At 52.3% G+C, this 17758-nt stretch overlaps 1 protein-coding gene across 2 annotated transcripts in view; it reads left to right on the top strand.

Moving 5' to 3' along the window:
* The window catches only part of TMEM131 (transmembrane protein 131), a 177692-nt gene extending 160570 nt beyond the window's left edge, over positions 1-17122 (top strand). Inside the window, exons 32-41 of one of the 2 annotated variants that reach the window (XM_018054885.1) lie at positions 1859-2034; positions 5080-5207; positions 9427-9551; positions 9742-9891; positions 12180-12300; positions 12962-13083; positions 13186-13282; positions 14040-14137; positions 14718-14878; positions 16071-17122. In XM_018054885.1, the coding sequence (XP_017910374.1) occupies positions 1859-2034; positions 5080-5207; positions 9427-9551; positions 9742-9891; positions 12180-12300; positions 12962-13083; positions 13186-13282; positions 14040-14137; positions 14718-14878; positions 16071-16355 (1463 nt within the window). In that variant the 3' untranslated portion in view covers positions 16356-17122. Of the gene's footprint in view, positions 1-1858; positions 2035-5079; positions 5208-9426; positions 9552-9741; positions 9892-12134; positions 12301-12961; positions 13084-13185; positions 13283-14039; positions 14138-14717; positions 14879-16070 lie in introns of both variants that reach the window. The other variant, XM_018054883.1, reaches the window with a different exon arrangement.

Here is a 17758-nt window from a genome sequence, read left to right as displayed (position 1 = left end):
AAGCTTACCCCAACACCCCTGCCATATAGCCTGTGTGTTTACATTAAATATGTAATGTTTCTTTCCATTCTTTGGCACTTCTCTTTCCAGAAGTGCCCTGTTCTCTCCCCCACCCTCCCCAAAATCTCAAAGAAATCTTCTTGTAACGAGCTTCAGGGAAGTCTGGCTTTTGTAGACTGTTGAGAATGACCCCTTGTCATAGGAGCAGGGTCTCCCCAGCCCTCGCCTTCTCTGGGTTAGACAGCTTGGAGTTAGACATCCAAGTTACGAGTTATGAATGAGACACCCCATCTCTTCTCTATCACCTCTGCAGTCACTGCCCCTCATGGAAGAGGGCCCCCAGAAATACCCTCCTTTCATGGCTGGCCTGAGCAGGGCCTCTGCAGCCGGACAGCCTAGATTCTGTATTTCTCTGGTTTTTCCTCCCGTAACATGTGAGCCCTGGGGACTGGCTGGGTGCATTGCTGGAATGAGGGTTAAAACCCGAGAATGCACTGAGCCAGGTGCGACCGCTTGCAGTGTCTGCACTCACTGCAGAAACCGCGGGATCTGTCGCGACCCTGGTGTCTGTCTGCCATTGGCAGTCTGAGGGGCGGCTTTATCTCAGGTGGGGGGCGCCAAGTGCCATGGGGTGGCGAGGCCAGGCTCTACCACTTACTAACTCTGTGATTTGGAGAAAATTAATTCAAAAGTTTGAGTCTCTGGCATCCATCAGCAGTCACCGTAAGGCATCAGGGTTTTAAATAACGTATATTAAGGAGATGTATTTTTAAATGACATAGAATGGGTTCAACAGTGGCAGATGTGGCTTCTGCAGCTGTGCCCAGCCTGCCTGCCCAGGTGGCTTCATGGGCGTAGTCCAAGGGGTTGGCATCCTCCCATGGATTTCTCTGCTGCTCTGTTCCGGTTAGGGTGGAAGCTCCTTGAGGGCAGGGATTATGCTGCTGGTTTTCACTGCCGCATTCCCAGGACACACAGCGCTGTAGTGCAGCGGGCACTCAGATGTTGTCAGCTGTTTTCTTGTCTGTCTTAGGAGTGTCCATATTAGTTAAAATAATAGGCCTTTTGCCCCTCTGTTTTACCCTCTGCCCATACATAGCAGTGGCTGGACACTGTCCAGTGGCTTCCTGTAATTCCTCCTCACAGCACTGTGAGGTCCTCTCCCCAAGTCTGCAGATGAGAGGGCAAGGTCAAGGAGCTACCAATGGGAGGGCCGGAATTTGTACTCGGCCGCCAGGGTTCTCGGCACCCCCCAAGTGACACACGTGGCAGCTCGTCCCGTGTCAGCACCAAGCTCCCGTCTCCAGAGAGACTTGACGGGATTTCTGGTTTCCACTTCCCTGACTTCTCAAAACCGTATTATCTCTGGGATGTAAGAGTACAGGTGACCCTTGAGCAGCAAGGGCTTGAACTGCATAGGTCCACTTTTATGTGGATTTTTTCCAGCAATAGAAACTACAGTACCACAGGGTCCCCGGTTGGGTGAGTCTGGTTGCAGAGGAGCCACCGATGTCGAGGGCCGGCTGTAACCTGCGTGTGGATTAACCTCCTGTTGTTCACAGGTCAGCTGTCTTCTAGAGACACACAGATTGGTGAAAACTAGTGAGTTGCCAAAACTCATTGAACTGTGCACTTAAAATGGGCGTATCTTACTGTATATCACTTATGCCTCAAAAATTGTTGATCTTGTAAAATATTGTAATCAGAAAGTCAAATGTTAATTTGAGAAGCTTTAGAAGAGAAACAGAGAAACCGTTACTAATCAGAGTTCAGCTGCTTCAAAAAAACCGTTTGAACAGCTGTGTTTTCCAGGCTGTTGAAATATCAAGGGTTCTTTTACTTTGACTCTCTCCCCCAGGGAAAGGAAAGCCTCCTCAGCGCAAGGTGAAGCCCCCCAAGAAGCAGGAGGAGAAGGAGAAGAAGGGAAAGGGGAGGGCCCTGGAGGACGAGCTGAAGGACTCCTTGGCCGACGATGACAGCTCCTCCACCACCACAGAGACCTCCAACCCAGACACAGAGCCTCTCCTCAAGGAGGTAGGCCAGCCTCGTGGGGTGGGCTGGGCGCAGAGTGGCCGGCGAGAATGTGTTCCTTTCCCCCGGGGACGAGTCAGGAAGCCTGCTGATAAGGTCGAAGAGTTAGAAATCGGAAAGTTAGGGCCTGTCTGGACTAGTGACCACTCTGGCTCATGAAAACTGTCCCAGATGTTAAGCATCAAAAAAGGATGGGAAGGAATCACACTGCTTTGCTTTGATTATATTGGCTGGGTCCTGTTGTACCACCACTGCTACTAAGTAAGCCCTGGGAGCAGGTAGAGCGGTGGCTGTGACCCAGGCCCCAGGGGTCCCCACGCTCCGAGCACTCTCCCAGCACACCAGGACAGCGTCCTCACTCCCCACGCTCAGCTCCAAGGGCCTTGTGGGCATCAGGGGTCATACTGCCAAATGCCTGGACACCGTGGCCGTGCGGTAGATGGAGGGTAATGTTACTGCTGTGACTGTGTCGGAGAGCACGTGTTATAAGGTATGAGGAAAAGTGAGGGTGTAATTCCCTTTGGGCCTTTTTATTTCTAAACAACCATATTTCAAATTTAGAATGAGCCAAATAGAGCCTTTAATATTGTGGGGCTGCGTTTCTGTTTCAGTCTTAATCTGGTGGCTTAAGGAATCATTTCTTACAGACATCCAGCAGTGTCATCCTCACCTGTTAACTTTTAAAGTCGAGTCTGCACGTAACACTTCCTTTCGCTGCCCTCACCTGTGCAACCCTGAGGCCTGGCAACTGCTCTGGGCCCGCTCAGCGCTGTCCACGGCTGGAGCTGGCACTCTGTGCCAGCTGCTGCAGAGGAGCAGACGGCCAGCTCGTGGTCCTCAAGTGGGGCTCAGCCGTCTCAGCCCCTTGAGACAGGAACCTGGCCTTTCTGTCCTCGGCGGTTTCTCAAGCATCCAGCACGCAGATTCTCAACACGTGTTTGCTGAGTGCATGGGGAGAAGAGGGCTGGAAAAGACACGCGAGCAAATGACCTGCCAGGTTCGTAATCTAGTTGGGAAGAAACTAGAGTGTGTGTTTCACACACAAAACAGGCGAATGCATCAATAACAAAGAAGGAAGAGCAGAGGCACTCTAAGCATCCGGACAGCGTTCTCAGCACAGACTTGCTCCCCAGCTTTGCTGCCCCTTCTCTCTGCCTCTCCAGCACCTGCCAGAGCACTCCTCCAGAGCGCCTCTCCAGCACTCTGCCCCCACCCCCGCCAACACTCTCCCTTCTCTGAGCTCATCTCTCCTGGTCTCTCTTGCCCCGTCACGCGCTTTCTCATAGACGCTGCTCAGGACCGGCCACCTCCATGCCTGTTGCCATTCTCCCTGCTGAGCAGTTTTTATTCCTCCCCCTCAGCGCTGGCTGCTGCTGCTGTTGCTTTCAGTCACATGCAGGATTTACTTCCCCGTCCAGGGATTGAACCGGTGCCCCCTGCAGTGGAAGCTCAGTCTTAACCGCTAGACTACTGGGAACGTGCCCCTTCAGCACTCTGGCCTCCAGTTCCTGCGCTCTCGTTTCTTTGCGACTGATGCATTCGCCTGTTGTGTGTGCTTTCTTCCCAATTAGATTACAAACCTGGCAGGTCATTTGCTCTTGCACATGTGTCTTTTCCAGCCCTCTTCTCCCCATGCACTCAGCAAACACGTGTTGGGAACCTACATAGTGGGAACTTAAGAAACAGCCATGAAAATAAGAAGAAACAACCGCGGGCAAAAAGGCCAGGTTCCTGTCCTCAGGGGGCTCACGGTCTGCAAAGTTCCCGATGAGTCGAGTGGTCCGGGAACACTTCCTGCATGACTCAGCACAGTCTCAGAAGGTGCTGGGGCAGGAGGGCTTTGTACCCCTCTCTGCCATTAGGTGGATGGGTCTGTGTGACCTGTGAAAATCCAGGCTGCCTGAATTGCAGCCTGACCCTGTCGCGTGGACACTCATCTGCCCTTTGGTGGGAGCTCTCCACCGCTCCCAGCAGCTCTGCCCTTCAGCCAAGGGTGTCTCCCCGCAATTGGCCCTGTGCGCCCTGACACAGCACCAGGTTTCTGTTTTTTTTCACTTCCTGCCCGTGCTGTGTGTGGTCTCTGCACGTGAGCAGTGCACGCCCGCTTTCCAGGGGCTCCAGGCGGGGTCACCAGTGCCTGAATGGTGCCTGCCCTGCTCAGAGACAAGCCCCCGGGCTCATGTGTGGGCGTAGCGGCAGCTTCCCCTTAGTCGGGAGCGCCAGGTGCAGTTCCCCTGCGTGCCTGAACTAGGACCCAGGGGCAGCGTTGCCGGGCTCGTCGAGCAGCGCAGCGCTGAGCAGCACCTGGGCTGTGGCCTTCTCAGCCAACAGGACAGCTCCTCTAGGCTCCAGTCCCAGCCAGTGAACATTTCTGCATGAAGATGCAAGTTGATCTGTGTCCGGTGTCTCCCTCCTGTTAGACTTCACCATCCTTGAGGGAAGGAACTGGGCCCTCCTGGTAACCCTGTTGCCTGACACCAGCGGGGTGACCAGGGAAGGATGGTTGAACAAGTGAGTGAATAGCTGGGCCCCTGGATGGTGAGCCTCTGTTGGCATCCCAGCTACTGTTGGCGCTGTTGACAGCCGTGTGTTACCGTGAACACCTGGGCACGCTGGCGCCTGTGCTGTCTGCCCCCCCGGGGCTTTCTCCTGCACAGGATGTGGAGCATCAGCAGGAGCATGTCCCTTCTCCTGCAGTCCTGCCTTAACTTTCCTGTGAAAAGGGTAAGGTTTTGCTCCCCAGTGCTTAAAAACAGGCTGTCGATCTGCTGCTACCACTGCCACCTCCTACTCTAGTCAGGATGTGAGTATAATTCTAAGGGACATGCCTTATAATTCAGACCCAGTAAAACATAATTATTCTAAATCAAAGGCTGGAAAATTGACAGAACCACAATTGAGAGCGATTTGAAGAAAGCAGCTTATCCTTTGTATACTTGTGATATATGTATCGTCTCCATCTTTGGTGTTGTGTCTGTGCCTTCAAATAGGACTATATCAGGCATTCTTAATCTTACTCAGCAATTAAGTATCCTTTTTTTTTTACAGGACACAGAAAAGCAAAAGGGAAAACAAGCCATGCCTGAAAAACAGGAAAACGAAATGTCTCAAGTGAAACAGAAGAGCAAAAAACTCTTAAATGTTAAGAAAGAAATCCCAGCAGATGTGAAACCCAGGTGAGAAAAGTGTATGATTCCAGAGAAGTGAGGTATAAGTAAGAGAAGCTACTGGGGGGAACTCGGTACCGGTTTTGTCTGCTTGATTGGCTTTTCTGGGGTTTTTTGCAACAAAAGCTGTGTTCCTCTGGGGTTTTTCTGCTGCCCAGAGTTCACTGTCACTGGGCAGGGACAGGCACATGCTTCTGAGGTCAGACGTACAAAAGCCAGAGTTAAAACTTGTAAAAAAAAAAAAGAGGAGGACCAGTGGTTAAAACATACGCTTCTACTGTGAGGGGCATGGGTTCAACCCCTGGTCAGGGAACTTAAGATCTCACATGCCACGTGGCTCAGCCAAAATAGGGGCGGGGTGGGGAGGAATGGAGGAGAAAAATACAGTTGGTGATTTGCTCCCAGGCAGAGAGCCATTTCACTTCTGCCCAGAAATGGACTTGATGTTCCAGCCGCAGGTATGAGCATAACTCTCATCGGCACTCTGGGTCTGCTCACTCACCCAGGGCTGTCATGGGGATCTGGGCTCCAGGGCTGTAAAACTTGGAAAAATTTATTCTTAACCTGTGATTCCCAGGTGGCACTAGTGGTAAAGAACCTGCCTGCCAATGCAGGAAACGCAAGAGACATCAGGAAGATCCCCTGGAGAAGGGCATGGCAACCCACTCCAGTATTCTTGCCGGAAGAACTCCACGGACAATCTAAAGGGTCGCAAAGAGCCAGACGCAACTGAAGCAGCTTAACACATGGCACGTACATCCTTACCTTTAAAAAAAACAGTGCTCAGGGCAGATATTACCACCAGACAGTTGCCATGAAGTAGCTCCCGTCCAGTCCCCTGGGCCAGGGTCCTTGGGCCCCACAGGGAGGGCGCCCACAAAATGTGTCCCTGAGGAAATGAATGATTTGAACTGTTGGGTTATTATTTCCTAAGGTTACTTCATACTTTCATTAAACTTTGGGTCTAATAAACTAATCCTGGTTTTAGAGCTGTTAACAAAGATGGCCATCTGCAGGGAAGCCAGTATTGACCTTCTCTGATAAGTGGACATCAACCCAGGAAGTGGGAGGGAATTATGTATAAATTAATAAAGGAAGACATGGTTTGTTGTCATCAGAACTGACCGTAGCTTTGCAGAAAGTCTGTTCTTACTCGGATTCTAGGAATAAAGCTTGAACTCTGCAAAAACATCAGTAAACTGGACTCTGTCCCTAGAGGATACAGCTTAACTCGACAGGGCCAGCTTGTCCTGTAGAACCAGAAGCTAATCAGAAATTAGTGATTACTGCATAGAAATTTAACCTTGTCCCTGAATTTAAGAAGCAACACAGTACATGGCAATATTAGTAATGGAGTATTTATACTTAAAGTTACCCTTTTGTGCAAAATGTTAGTTGAAGTGGCCTAGCTACACAGTTCGTTGAGAACAATCTGACCTGGTTAGAAGCAGTGTCAAGTGGAATAATGGCTCATGCACTTGACTCTGCCCTGAGGGGAAATCAGCCTGAGACACTTTGATGCTAATACTCTGGCGCCCCAAGGCGGGAATAACAGCCCTAGCCAAGTGGCTAGAGATTATTCTTCTGGGCCTTTTTCAGGCTTAACTGACTGATGATATGTTTCAGAGCGTTGTTGCTCAGTTGCTGAATCATGTCCGGCTCTGCGACCCCATGAGCTGCAACACGCCAGGCTTCCCTGTCCTCACTGCGTGCTGAAAGTAGAAAAATGCAAATTATGAAACACCCTGGTTTCTACATATCCTGAGATCTTGTGAGAATGGAATGTTGTGCTGTCATTGTTAGGACCATAAGTTTGAAAGCCCAGCTTCTGAGGATTATCTTAGTGAAACCAGTCCACAGGTGACTGTCCCCATAGGGACACCACTCATTCTCCTTGACGCGCGAGCTCAGTACATTTAAAACAGATTGTACAAATGCAGGAATCCTCTCATCCTTCTTCCAGTGACTTCTGTTGTATCTGATCTTCTTAGGAAGTCAGCTGACTGTTAGCAGATTTGACTTTGAGGATTTGTGAGACTCCGCTTGATACCATAACTCTGCAGGGGGTATTGAGGGAGTTTGCTGGTATTCCCAGACCCAGAGCTGCCCACTCCCCAGCCCCCAGTCAGGAGGCAGAGTGAAAACTCACATTTTTTTAAAGATTTCATTTATTTATTTGGCGGCACTAGGTCTTAGTTGCAGCATGTGGGATCTGGTTCCCTGACCAGGGATCAAACCCGGGCCCCCTGCATTGGAGCACAGGGTCTTAGCCACTGGATCACCAGGGGAATCTCAACTCATGTCCTCTTGATGTATGTAGTTAACAGAGATCATTACCAGAAGACAGTTTAACCAGTAGGCTCTAAAGGGTCTTTTTAAATTCTCTTTGTCAATCATAAGTAGAAAGCCAGATTTATAAAACAGTAGCCTTAATAGTCTCACCCATAAACAGTGCATTTTTTCATGTCAGTTCGTTAGCGCACCTAAAATTCTACTCATTTGGGTGGACCGAGCCCTTTGGATTTTTGCCTTTATTCTAATTCCAAATGTAACAACAATTTATGATAGAAAATTTGTGAAATATAAAGAAAGAATAAAAAGAAAATGATTGTGACCAACTACCTTATATAATGTTTATAAAACATCTCTGTTAAAATTTGTTTATGAAATCATGCTTTATATACCACTCTTCTGTCATCTGCTTACCTTTTTGAAAGGAGGGGGGCGCGTGCTAGTGATGGACGCTGGGGTGCCATTGGAAAGTCTGAGCTGTCCTCACGTTTGCAGTCTGGTGTGAACTAGCTTGGTGGACAGTGCCGCGCCCAGAGCCCAGCAGAGATCTGCTCCCCGCTAGGAGGGTGAACTCGGAGGGGTAGTGGAAGGAGGATGTGGCGCTTTAAGAACCTGAAGGGCGGGACTGTGAGGGAGTCGGGGGCAGAGTGCTGGGTCGGAGTGACACCCCTGGAGGCTAGGGCAGCAAGTGCACTAGGTGGGAAATGCCAGACACGGCCCACTTTAAGAACCTTTGCATTGATCCGTGAACTCTGTGAAGTTTTTTAGTGGAAAGCCAGCTGTCAGCTCAGCCTTGAACCGACAGCTTTGTGGCCGTCACCAGAGCCCACTGATGATTTTTAGAGCAATTCTTGTAAGGGGCCACTGGGTTCCCTCAGCCGAAAGGCGCCCTTCTGTTGGGCCACATCAGTCTAGCTCCTGTCAACAGAGAGGCCTCCGTGATCTTGGTGGGCAGCACGGAGGCAACTTTGTGGAGAAGGGTTTTATGGCTCATGGTTTCCATTGTTCACCATACTGCCTTATGTGGGCCGTCTCCCCAGGTCATTTCTCCTAAAGATCACTTCTCTCTCAGCAGACTTCAGTGTTTTCTTCATCAGGCTGTGGAAACTTAAAAATAGCCCTTAAAACTTAAAGTTGTCTCCCGTTTTACCTTGCTGACAGGAAGTTCAGAGCCAATTAATTGTCCTATTTATACATGTTTATTATGTTAAGCTTACCTCTTAATATTTTAGAAGTAATATACTCTAAATGGATCAGTGAAAATAATATTTAAGTTTTGGCCTAAGATGAACCCTGAGTTCAAGAATAGAGAATATTTATCCTACCCACTCGGCCTAGACCTTAGGCAAATAAGAGAGTCCTGCCACCCTGCCGTGGGCTTTGGGGAATTTGTAGGTCACCCAGGAACTAGGCCTGGTGAACTTAGCCCTGGCTCACTGCATGGGGTCCATCGGAAAGTGGGTTCAGAGTTTGAAGTCACGGAGCCTTTGACAGCTCTAAGTCTGAGACCTTTCAGAGTCTCCATATTCAAGAGTGCTGCAGGCAGTCCACACACTGGGTGAGGAGGCTTCGAGGGGGTGAGACTCGCTCACGAGCAGAATGACTGCAGTTAGCAGCTCCTACAAGGCTAGTTTGTACAAACAGCTTCCTACACCTTATCTGAGGTAGGTGCTCCAACCCGTTACATATTATTAAATAATGGACCTCAGTTCCCTGTCTGTTGTCAGAATAGCAGAGGATAAATCTGTTCATGTCTTCTGAGCTGTATTAGAAGTGCTTGGAAGGCGGCCAGCCCTCAGGACAGTGGGTGGATAATGCATCAGGAGGCCAAATGAGTCAAAGAAGCTGTTGAAATTGTAGCCGGATCAGTGACTTCTCCTCTCAGCTCTGAAACAAAGCGTTGTGTTTGAATGTCCCATCCGTGGTTGTCTTTCAGTTCTTTAGAGCTACCGTATACTGCCCCCTTGGAAAGTAAACAGCGCCGAAATCTCCCAACCAAGATTCCTCTTCCAACTACATTGACCAGTGGATCCAAACCACGAAACTCCCAGAAAACAAAAGGTATTTTCCTTTCTCATCGTACAGGTGGTCTAACAATTCATTGTATTAGTAGTATTTGGTTGTGAGTTCACAGTATTCAGAAGTCGTCAGGCATAGATGGATTCTTGTTCTCATCAGAACATTTTTTGAAATTGGCCCGAAAGAAAGGGATGGTCCTCCGTCATGGCTTTCTTTTCTGAATTCTGGACAGGTACAAGTAAGTTAGTGGAGAGCAGGCCACCTGCCCTCGCAAAGTTTCTCCCAAACAGTCAAGAACTAGGCAACACCAGCAGCTCAGAAGGTGAAAAAGACTCTCCACCGCCAGAGTGGGATTCCGTGCCTGTTCACAAGCCCGGCAGCTGTAAGTACAGTGCTCCCCACACCCACAGCGCGTCCGGGTCTGGGCGGGAACACTGCAGGGAGACCAACGAAGGAGACCCAGGGTCTGTGTGCTGGAGCCGGTTCGTAGCAGCCAGCAGACACATTGCTAAAGGGCCTGCGAGTAGTTAAGTGTGATCGGCTGTAGAGTACGTGTTCATAGCAGAGCAGTCAGGCAGTTCAGGGAGCTGCTTCACCACCCCCGTGCTTCCCTCTGCACGACACGGAAAGTTCCAGTAGAGCAGTGAACCATCCCGAGAAGGGCTGGGCATCCTGGCACCTGGTTACTTTCTCGTATGTTTACAGCGTAACCCCTTGTGTAAGAATTCGGTTTGTTCCCGGTTCACCACATCTTCTCCGAAGACAGCCTGTGTGAAGGCGTTAGTTTTCTCACCAGCTTCCTGACCTTGTTCCCCGGGTCTGACTGCAGGAGATCGTGGCAGGAGCACTGTCTCCTAGAATAGGGTGGAAGCCCTCAGGCTCTAGATATATAGGACCTGGAAGGGGAGAGACCAGCACAGCCAGGGCCTGGGGGCAGGGCACTGGTGGTCAGTCCTGTAAAGCTGATCTGTCTGCACTCAGCCACCGTATCAGAGTGCCTCCATTGGGCCCATTTGTGCAAAGGGAAAATCAGGGGTGAGTACCAGGTTTGAGGTCACAGGGGTTTAGAGAAGAGGGGTGATTGGAGGCCAGTGAGTTGAATGAGGGCAAAGAACTTGGGTGAGGTAGGCGTTGAGCACAAGCCTGTGTAAATACGCCCTGGAGAGAGACACTCCCTGGGTTAAAACCTGCAGCCCCATATTTGCTATGAAACTTTCTGGAGCCTTTTTAGTACTTTCTTCTTCTTGCCTGAGATGAGGGAGAGAGTCCGAAATCCCTGGTCATTCAAGAAATGAGTTGAACAAGTCTCTGGGATCATCCCAGGGTCCAGGCTGCTGTTTTCAGGCCCTTAGATCCTCTCCGAGGTTTCAACAGGACACTGGTGCTCGGATTGTACCCTGTGATGGGGCTGTTTCCCCACAGAGGAAGTTGGGTTTCGGTGTAGGGAGTAAACTCCGTGTTCCCAGGGTGCCGTTTCACTGGGCAGTGTGAAGCCCAGCGAAACCTGGGGGTGTTCTGCAGGGAGGCGATGTGCGTGTCAAGTCAGCAGACGTTCAGGCAGACGAGGAGCGGAGATTCTTCCAGCGAGTGAGGGTGAGGGGACAGGTGAAAACGGTGGGTGAATGGGGCCGGCCCCATGGCGGAAGCATGGGGAGAGCTTTTGGGGCAGGTGCACAGCTGAAGATGGGAAAACTAACTCGGGCTTTGAAGAGGGGGGGCCTGGACACAGCCAGGATCACGTGAGCTCACCTGGGCCCCAGCCCCTTGCCTGTTGGGAGAGGCACGCAATGCTGGAGGGAAGGGGAACCACCCACAGAGCCAGCTTGATTCTGAAAGTAAGGGGTATAGGCCCTACCGGGTGGGCAGAGAGCAGAGCAGCCCATCCTTGCTCTGCAGGCTCGAAAGGCCGGCCAGAGGGACCGGAGGAGCAACGCACTGAGCTGGGCAAAGCCTCCCGGGCTGGGGGAGGAGACTAGTGGCATGCTAGGCCAGAGGTCATGCCAGGGCAGCTGGGTGAGTAGGGTCCCCCAGAGACAGAGCCTGTGGAGGCCAAGCCCTCTCCTTGCACCTCGTGCCGCAGCACCAGGGCACACATGACGGATGTGCAGGGTGGCACTTGTTCCTGATAAGTTATGTGTTTCCATTGAGTGAGTGCAGAATCTATCTTATTTTCTGTTTTAAATTTTTGAAACAGCTGTGCTTTAAAGGGCAGCAGGAATAGAGTATCCTTGTAAAACAGGGACCAGGCAGGCCCACAGAGCGCAAGGGTCCCCCTGGGGGAGCTGGGGTGCTCCCGGCCCCACACCTGTGAGGTTGGGACCTGTGTGGTAGTCCAGGGTCTTCAGGTCCAGGCAGAGACTCCACCTGCCCGTCCCTGAGGACAGGGGGAAGCTTCCTGCCAGTCTGAGGAGGGAGGGGACCTCACCCCCCAGGAAGGGCCTGCAGAGCTGGGTCACGTTGGGGATTCCGCAAAAGGCAGAGAAACAACACATGTGAAGGCTGTAGGTTTTATCTTGGGAGAAGCACTTCCGTTACTGTCTTTAATGTTAGAATATCAAAAGCAACTATTTTTTAAGACTAAAAATCCAAATGTCACAATTGAGACTTTTTAATTTTAATTTGCAGCTACAGATAGTCTTTATAAACTCTCTCTGCAAACCCTCAACGCAGACATCTTCCTGAAACAACGCCAGACCTCGCCGCCGCCCGCCTCCCCCTCGCCGCCCGCCGCACCCTGCCCGTTCACGTCCCGGGGCAGCTACAGCAGCATCGTCCATGGCAGCCCGGGCAGGTGGGCTCGCGGCCCCGCCCGCGCCGAGCTGGGGCTGGTCGGGGGGACCCTCAGAGGCTGCACACGGCCATCCTGCCCTGTGCGGGCTCAGCCCCGCTCCCCAGCCCTCACCTCAGGGTGGCCCCGTAGAGTCACGGTCTGGTGCAGGAGCCAGAAAGCGCATCCTTCCTGAATGAAGTCCCACGAGCTGTGCTGAGAGTTGAGGAAGCAGGTTTATGGGCCGTTTGCTCTGAACCTGTGGCGGGTGAAGATCGCAGTGACAGGGCAGGGCCTGTAAGAGCCGAGCACACGGGAGGCACAGCCCGACTGTTAGTGAGGCCGTGACCTGGACGGGGGCGCGGCTCACAGACTGAGGGCCTGCGCTGCTCCCCGCCCTGCGTCCTCCCGGCCGGGCTCCTCACCCGCGCCCGGCACAGGGACGCGGCAGCGGTGGTCGGCCCCTCCTGCCTGGCGGCCCGCTCCTTGTTCCCCCCAGAAGGGGCTGCCCCGCCTCTTTTCCTTCCCTTCTCCCCACAGCCCTGACTTTCCACCTGACTGCAGAGTCTCGGGCCTGGGCACCCCCAGCCCTGCTGGAGCCCCAGCCCCTGGGCCACGAGTCTCCGGGGCCAAGGGGGTAGTGCCAGCAGGACTGAGGGGCTCTCGCCTTGCTTCTTCCCTCCAGCGACTCTAAAGCAAAGCAGCCAAGCGGGAGCAAACACAAACTGACAAAAGCCGCTTCTCTCCCGGGCAAGAATGGCAACCCCACTTTCGCCGCGGTCACGGCTGGGTATGACAAGAGCCCAGGTGAGTGGCTTGGCACCAGAGACCAGGCACCACTGGGCCTTGGGCCTGGGCACATATCTGTGGCCCGGCTGCCTCCCGCTGACTCGGAGCCCGTTATTACAGGTGGGAACGGCTTTGCCAAAGTCTCTTCAAGCAAAACAGATTTCTCTAGCAGCCTTGGCATTTCACACACTCCTGTTGACAGCGATGGCTCAGACAGGTATGGCGGCCCGTCGCAGTCGGGGTGGAGGCAGGCGGGCTTCTCAGGCCAGGTGCGTGTGCCCTGAGGCCCCTAGATGACAAGCAGATGTTTGGTGGGCGTCTCTGCTCCCTCCTGGGCCCCCTGACGGGAGGAGGCACCCGCAACACAGCCCACCCCCGCGGAGGGGGGCAGGTGTGTGCCCGCCTTCTGAGTCTCTTCTCATCCCTCTCCGTTATCACAGTCATTGTGGAAAGGCTGTGACCTCACCATGAGAAACAGGAACCAGACTGTCTGTGAGAGGGCGGGCACGGGAGCAGACCCCCGGCAGTCATTGCACACTGCTGCTCTTGGAGCAGAGCAGCCGCGGGGGCCTGGTGGCATGCGGGCGCCGCCCCGGTTCACTTTCCTGGGTAGAACTCCCGCAGTGAAATAATAAAACCTTCAAGTAGACGCCCAGTTCTACCTGCTTGATACTAACAAGGAAACGAATCCTAGATTTGAAACAGTTTACTAAATCTTCCATCGCTAAAAGGTAAACAAGGAAGAAACACCTCTTTTCTCCACAGAATACTTGCTCTGAGCCAGGCTCCCAGCCGGTGACAGAGTGGCCTGAGCTCTGGGCCCTCCGTGGCATGGAGCGGCCTGCAGTTGCCCTGTTGTCTGTACCGCGCGCGCGCGCTGAAGCAGGGCCTGCCGTGCGCAGCTGCGAGCGATGGATCTGTCTCCATGGACCATCGCATTCTTGTGTGTTGTCTTCTTCTCTCCCAACACTCAGCTCAGGTCTGTGGAGCCCCGTGAGCAACCCCAGCAGCCCTGACTTCACACCCCTCAACTCGTTCTCAGCCTTTGGGAATTCTTTTAACCTAACTGGTGGTGAGTGTTTAAACCCTGGACCATGACTAATGAGCCGTGGACAGATGGAGGGAGGAGACTGTGGTGGCCGTCTGGTGGACGTGTTGGAAAGATGCGTTTCTCTCGCGCGCTGTCGGGCAGCCGTGGGGCTGACTCCGGGAGGTGGGTGTGTCTCTGCTGCCGTGTCCTGGGCGGGCCCCTCCCCACACCCCAGCCTGAAGGTGCAGTGGGTCTGTTCCACGCAGAGGAGGTCCCCACTGGCTTATGTTCTGCAGAACTGACTTAAGAGCTGCAAGAAAGTTCTGTGTCTGAGAGGTGGCTCCTGGCTACGCTGGAGCTCCTTATTTTTCTTGCTGTTGAGAATTAGAGGCAGTGATGGGTTTCCCATTAGCTGTGATGGTGTTTGCACGTGATGGTCCAGTGAAAGACGTGGGTGAGGTTCTGAGGTCATGGGCAGGGGTCTGGGGCACCCCCCCCACCCCACCGTGAGTGGTGGGGGCCGCTGGAGTGGGTGCGATGTAGACCCCTGAGAGGACACCCGACCTGCCCTGGGAGCATGGCCGGACCCAGCGCACACTTGCCTTTGCTTCCTCACTTCCAGAAGTGTTCAGCAAGCTCGGGTTATCGCGATCGTGCAATCAGGCCTCGCAGAGGAGCTGGAATGAGCTGAGCAGCGGCCCCTCCTACCTCTGGGACTCGCCAGCCACAGAGCCCAGCCCTTCCTGGCCAGCCAGTTCCGGCTCCCCGACCCACACGGCCACAGTGAGTCCTGGGCTTGCTCGGCCTGCCTGCTCAGGCAGCATCACAGCTGCCGCTGTCCCTGGGGTGATGCTGACAGATAAACGGTAACAGCAGCTTGAAGGCGCGGGCACGTTCCCCCTGTCCACTGCTGCGTCTTCATTTCTGCCAAAGTGACCGTCAGTTCTCTTCAGAGCCGAGATGGTCCAGAAGTTACAGGAGGAAGGCTGAGACGCTGAGGCTTGATCTCTGAATTCTCTCATTTCAGCCTCTCCCAACCTGTAAGTTAGACTGCAGGGTGACTGGGGGCCCATCTCGGGCCCCGCCACCTCCAGGTCAAGACGGTGCCTGAGCATGGCACGTACTGGGTCCTGAGAGGCCCATGGCTCGAGCTATTTCTAGGTGCGTCTGTTTATTTCTCAGCTAAATGGTTCTGCAAAGGTCATGCGCCACAAAAACTAAATGATTCCTGGTTTCAGCTTTGACAAAATCATGACAGAAAAATAGGATCCCATTGTGATTACTTCATCCTCAGGAAAACTCAATTAGATGTACACGTTTTAACCAGTAGGTATCTTAACTCCCCAGTTCCAAAGTTTGTCTTCACTCGTAATCATTCTGGCTTCAGTTTTACAAGCATCTTAACCGTTCTTTCAAAATGGGTAGAACCCTTTGAGACCTTGCAGGCCATTATTGATGGGTCTTCACTGGTGGTTCAGAGGGCAAAAGAATCCACCTGCAGTGCAGGAGACTTGGGTTCTGTCCCTGGGTCGGGAAGATCCCCTGGAGGAAGAAATGGCAACCCCCTTCAGTATTCTTGCCTGGAGAATCCCACGGGCAGAGGAGCCTGGCCAGCTCCAGTCCATGGGATCATGAAAGAGTCTAAGCAGCTAACACTGTCGCTTTCTTTTCATTGCTGGTGCAGCCTGTCCAGCTCCTCCATGTGGTACAAAGGTGGCGGGGCGGCTCACAGCCCCGTAAACTTCACCTTCCGAAACGGGCAGGCTGCACTCAGCCCACCGGCTGTGGTGGGCGCCCCTTTAGAATTTCAGAACCATCCGCTCGGACGCTGAGGTGGCTGTGTGCATAGAGCATTCATTTAGAGTGAGCAGTGAGGGGGGCCTGTGTTCTAGCCCGTCTTTAGCGTTACCTTCACCGCTTTGCCATCTGCCCCCTTCACGTCTGATGCTCAGCGTCATCTGTTTTGTCTCGTCAGCCCATCCTTGGCAGCACCAGCAGCCTGTGGTCGTCCACTCCGTTCAGCAGCTCCATCTGGTCCAGCAGCCTGCACAGCACCCTGCCCTTCACCAGCCCCACCAGCGCGTTGCCGGGCATCAGCCTCATGGGCCCCGAGAGCACCCCGGCAGCTCACACATCCTCTGCCGCCAGCCCCACCGACGACCTGGGCCAGACCTACAACCCCTGGCGGATATGGAGCCCCACCATTGGACGGAGGAGCTCAGACCCCTGGTCGAATTCGCACTTCCCTCACGAGAATTGAAATTAGGCAAAAAAAGAAAAAACAGTGGTGGCCCCGGTCTAGACCACGATGTGCCCATTTCCAAGACATCTCGAAGGCTCTCCCCGCTGTTGCTGCCCACTCCCCACCCTCCTCATCTCTGCAGGGCAGGCTTATACCACTCGCTTCTTTCAGATCTTTCTTGCAATTATGATAATACGAGATTTGCTGTTGTGCTTTTAGAGAAAAGCCTGGACTCAGCCACAAACTCCAGTAAGACCTGTACATCTGAAAACCTTACCTGTTATCAGCTGTCCACCACCTGTCTTCCTCCCACCTTATCTCTCTGTGTGAACACCAATTTGATATTACAGCTAAGGGGACAACTCAAGTTGATTTCAGAAGTCCTGGCATGTGACAATTTTATTAAATTACCAAGGTTGGTTTTTTAATAATTTCACAATATTATATGCCAAGATCTAATTTTAAAAATGTATGAGGACTTTGTGCTGAAAAATACAGAGTATTTTTTTAAAATAAGGCTGTCTCGGTTTAAAAGCAGATTACAGAAATGTTAAGTCAACTTTAAGAACAGTGAATGAATGTTAAAACATTCGGCTGAGACCATCTGCATTTTCTGTGCTGTTTGTACTTGAGGTATGTAACCTTTGTATACCTGAATTTATTTTCAAGATGAACAGAAGTGCACATCGCCAAGTCTTGAGATACAAGATTGAAGGTGTATTTCTTAAAAATACAACTTTATGTTGTACTTTGAAATAAATGATGCTTTTTTCAAAAGCCTTGAATTTGTTGTGTGTCTTTTTTTTTTAAACACAGAATATGCATATGTTGGAGCTGTCTCACCCTAAGGTCAGTCATGCTATCAGCGCCTCATTCCGTGGAGTTGGACTTACTGTGGCTGGAAGCTCTGTGGCCTAATTAAATTCTGAGTATTTCCATAGTACTCCCTCAAGGCCCTTGAGAGGAAAAAAGCTCACACATCTAAAAAGAAGTGTTCGACCCTTTTCCAGTTTTCATATTCCCACAGCTCCTCCAGGTGGTGCCTGTAAAGGCCACACAGTTACCGGGCAAGTTCCACAGGCCGTAACACATGAGTTTGGTTTAATCTCTCAGAAAGTGCTGCCTGCTTCAGCAGGCTTCTCCTGTCGTCCTTTTCCTGGCCTGTGACGCTAGCCTCTGCTGGGGTGGCCGGAGATGCTAGACGTGAACGTTCTGTGTGGGGTCAGTCACGCCACAGAGAAATCCAGCCTTCCCCTAGAGGGCAGTGTGGTGAGCTGAGACGCCGTCTGGAGAGATTCTGAGCCTGGCCTTGTCTGTGCTCTGCCTGAGACTCTGGACACCAGCTTCCTGTCCATTCAGAGCTCAGGCGTGCCAGGCTCACGGGAGACCTGGGCCTTGGACCTGCGTCTGCCTAGCAGGCA

The sequence above is a fragment of the Capra hircus genome, chromosome 11 (genome assembly GCF_001704415.2).
Source record: "Capra hircus breed San Clemente chromosome 11, ASM170441v1, whole genome shotgun sequence".
Classification (NCBI taxonomy): Eukaryota; Metazoa; Chordata; class Mammalia; order Artiodactyla; family Bovidae; genus Capra; species Capra hircus.
This window is presented reverse-complemented; position numbering and strand designations above follow the sequence as displayed.